A 4,012-nucleotide genomic window follows, 5' to 3' on the forward strand; every position below is an offset into this window, starting at 1 on the left:
GGCTGAGATCATTAGGATTGTGGTTCAAGGTCAAACCTAGGCTCAGAACAGTGTTTGAGACTCCCTTCACAGTGAAGGGTAAGACCCATTCGGTGGTGACATGGGCCCTTATCCTAGGTACTGGAGAGCCTGAACTACGGAGGTAGCACCCAGATGCAAACATGAGTAGGAAGTGAAGCCTTATCTCAAAAGCAATGATTAATACAGCTGGAGGAGCAATTAATTCTGGTGCAGAATGACATAGAAGAATCCAACTTTAGTTTTCTACAAATGCTTAACCAATTCTGCCAGCACCACTTGTTGAAGAGGCTGACTTTCTTCCATTCTGGTTTTTTTTTGGCTCCCTAATCAAGGGTTAGGCCATAGGTCTGTGGGTTCATTTCTGGGTCTTCAGTTCTAGTCCATTGGTCCTCAGGTCTGTTCTTGTGCCAGTACCAAGCTCTTTATTCTTTTTTTTTTTTAAATAATTAAAGCTCTGTAATAGAGTCTGAACACTGATATTGATATTCCTCTAGGGCTGTTCTTTCTGCTGAGTATTGTTTTTGCTGTATGTGGTCTTTTATTATTTCATATGGGTTTTTGGAATGGACCATCTACTTCCTTAAAGGATGACATTGGGATATTGATGGGAGCTGCATTGAATTTTCAGATGCTCCTCGCCACGTCTGCCATCAGGGTGTTAATTCTTTCAATCCAGGAGCATGGGAAGTGTTTCCCCTTCCTTAGCACCATGCAATTTTTAAAAAAAAAAACATGTTTGTGAACATGAGAAGCCAATAAGGTTTAGCTAAATACCTAAATTTTATTTCAAGACCACTTCAATCCCCCGAGGGCATTTTGATCACAAAGGTGGAAGACTCTTCATCCATCTGAGAGCACATGAAGTGAGACAGAGCAACCAGGCACCGTTTAGAAAGGATTTTTTTTCACAATGGTCTACATCTTGTAGCTAGAAATACTATTTCTGATAAATGCTACGTAGTAATAAATCTATGAACATAATCAGTCATTCCTTGAAAAATACTATCTGTAGATCTTCATAACTGAATTTTTCATCATTACATTATTCTTTTATTTCCCCTCCTAGTGACAGATTGCAATTTACCATGGAAGAAAAGAATCAGACGGTGGTGGCTGAGTTTATTTTCATGGGCCTCACAGACAATCTCCATCAGAAGATGGTGCTTTTCTGCACCCTTTTCTTTGTTTACTTAGCCACCCTGGGAGGTAACCTGGGGATGATCACTCTCATCTGGGTTGACCCCAGACTCCACACCCCCATGTACTTTTTTCTTAGCCACTTGTCCTTTGTCGATTTCTGTTCCTCCTCTTCTATTGCTCCGAAGATGCTGCATGATATCTTTGCAGAGAAACAGGCCATCTCTTTTGCAGGCTGTGCTGCACAGATGTGGTTCTTTGGCCTCTTTGTGGCCACAGAGTGTTTCCTGCTGGCTACCATGGCTTATGATCGCTACACAGCCATCTGTAAGCCTCTGCTGTATCCTCTCATCATGTCCCAGCAGGTCTGTGTGATGCTTGTTGTTGGGCCTTATGCCATAGCTCTGACAAGCACCACGACCCATACAGCTTCCACTTTTTGCTTACCCTTCTGTGGCCCACATGTGATCAACCACTTTTTCTGTGACATTTCCCCACTGCTTTCTCTGGCATGTGTGGATACAGGGATCAATAAGTTGGTGCTCTTTGTGTTTGCTGGAGCTATCGGGGTGCTCAGTGGTCTCATCATCGTGGTCTCTTACGTGTGTATCTTGATGGCAATCTTAAAGATCCAGACAGCCAATGGGAGGCAGAAAGCCTTCTCCACGTGCTCTTCTCACCTGACAGCTGTTAGCATCCTATATGGGACTCTTTTCTTTATCTATGTGCGACCTAGCTCCAGTTCCTCCCTTGCTATCAATAAAGTGATTTCTATGTTTTATACTGTGGTGATCCCCATGTTAAACCCCCTCATCTATAGCTTGCGGAACAAGGAGGTGAAAGACGCATTCAGGAGAAGGTTGGATAGGAAGCACTTTCTCATAGCTAAAATCAGAGAGTGAATTACATTTGTTTCATATCTTTCAACATTCTCAAATTGACTGAGAATTACAGCTTTCATGGGAGCCTTGATTCCTCCAATTCACACATTATTTTGAAATTGGATAAGTTAGTCAGGGTAAATGGCTCATGCTAGTAATGTTAGCTACTCAGGAGGCTGAGATCTGAGGACTGAGGTACAAAGCAAGCTCAGGGAGTAAAGCCCTACCTCCAATTCATTACCTAAAAGCCAGAAGTGGAGCTGTCACTCAAGTGATGGGAGCTACCCAAGAACAAAGTTGCTCAAAGACAGTATCTGGGCATTAAGTTCACGTCCCAGGACCAACCGAAAAAGGAAATATTATTAAGCATTTTTTTCTGTATCTGTTTGTCTTTGTGTCATGATGTATAAGTTGAAGGGGTTTAATAGCATTAATAAACAAATACACTGAAAGAAAATGTACAGAAACATTTGTGCAATCTTGGAGAATGAATACTTTTTAATCCATACAGGAAAACTAACTTCATAAAAGATAAGTCAAAATACTATACAGAATCTTAAAAAGAAGATCAGAAATGAAGGAATATGTGTTTTCTGCCATTTGTTATTTGTATATATTGTATAGAAGCAATAAAATTAACCCATACAATTAATATGCATAATTAAAAGAAAACAAGTAAGGTCATGCAGAAATTAGAAAAAGCAAGTAATCATAGGTGAACTTAAATCTATTGTGTGCAACCACAATTAGAATGGAAAACATTCAGCTGTATATCATAGTGTAAGGTTAAACAGGCATTCAAAAAATTAAGTATTCAACAAATGCATGGAGGTGTGTTTAATATCTTTATCCATAAACGTAATGCAAAAAAATTTTAAAAAGCAGAAATTAAAATTAGCAAGTGATCCTGCTCTACCCAGTCGCAATCACTTTTCTAAGGAGATACCTGTGGCTCCATATTTATTTTATCACTGGCACAATATCCAAGCTATAGAGTCATCCTTGCTACACATTGTTAAATAAATGAATACAGAAAATATGGTTATATGCATATCATATTATTCAGCTAAAATGGAGTTTGATATTATGTTCTTTGTTGGAGAAATAAGCCAGCCCTATAAAGACAAGTATCACATTTCTTCAATGTGGAATTTGGGAGAAAAAGAGCTTGAAAGTAAAATGGGCCTATTAGATACTTGTAAAGGGAAAAATGGGAGTTTAGAGTGATAAAAATGGTCAAAGTGTTTAAAAAACCTATAGAGAAATTCATAAAGAAAGCCATTATTTTGTACAAGTGATACATGCTAAACAAGGAGGGAATTTTTTTTTTGCCAGTCCTGGGCTTGAGCTCAGGGCCTGAGCACTGTCCTTAGACTTTCTCAAGGCTAGAGCTCTACCACTTGAGCCTCAGCACCACTTCCAGCTTTTTCTATGTATGTGGTACTGAGGAATCGAACCCCGGTCTTCATGCATGCTAGGCAAGTACTCTACCACTAGGCCAAATTCCCTGCAGGATTTTTTTTTTATATTTTGTAAAGCATACAGGCTTCTGAATGTGGAAACCCTAATGAATGTGTGAGCCAGGTTACTTTGAGATTCCATCACAATCTGGATAGTCATAATTGAAGAAACATTTTTAAAAAGCCAGTAAGAATATGAGGGAAAAGGAGCTTTATACAATATTGGTAGACATGTACAGAAGTCTAGCCATTATGGAAACCACGATTTCCCAAAAATAGAAATCAGGAGCTTCTAGTGACTCCTTGCATGACCTTGTCCCTGGATATTCTACTACAAATACAGTGGACCAGCATCATGGCTTAGGAGAGGCTAACCTGACCAGATCTTTCCAGATTACTCTCTGAAGGGTGGTGTCAGCGAGCATTGTCTGGAGTCCAAATCATACTTGAGTATTGATGAAACTGACCTGTTGACACTGATGATTTCAGCAGAATGAAATGGAGTAAGGAAAG

General features: G+C 39.6%; 1 protein-coding gene across 1 annotated transcript; it reads left to right on the forward strand.

Moving 5' to 3' along the window:
• The first annotated feature begins 1,106 nt into the window (after positions 1-1,106).
• On the forward strand, positions 1,107-2,060 carry LOC150052646 (olfactory receptor 5G29-like). Its single transcript, XM_090349179.1, has one exon. The coding sequence runs from the start codon at positions 1,107-1,109 to the stop codon at positions 2,058-2,060; it is 954 nt and encodes a 317-aa protein (XP_090205305.1).
• The last annotated feature ends 1,952 nt before the right edge of the window (positions 2,061-4,012 follow it).

Source organism: Megascapheus bottae, chromosome 16 (genome assembly GCF_031878675.1).
Source record: "Megascapheus bottae isolate mThoBot1 chromosome 16, mThoBot2.hap1, whole genome shotgun sequence".
Lineage (NCBI taxonomy): Eukaryota > Metazoa > Chordata > Mammalia > Rodentia > Geomyidae > Megascapheus > Megascapheus bottae.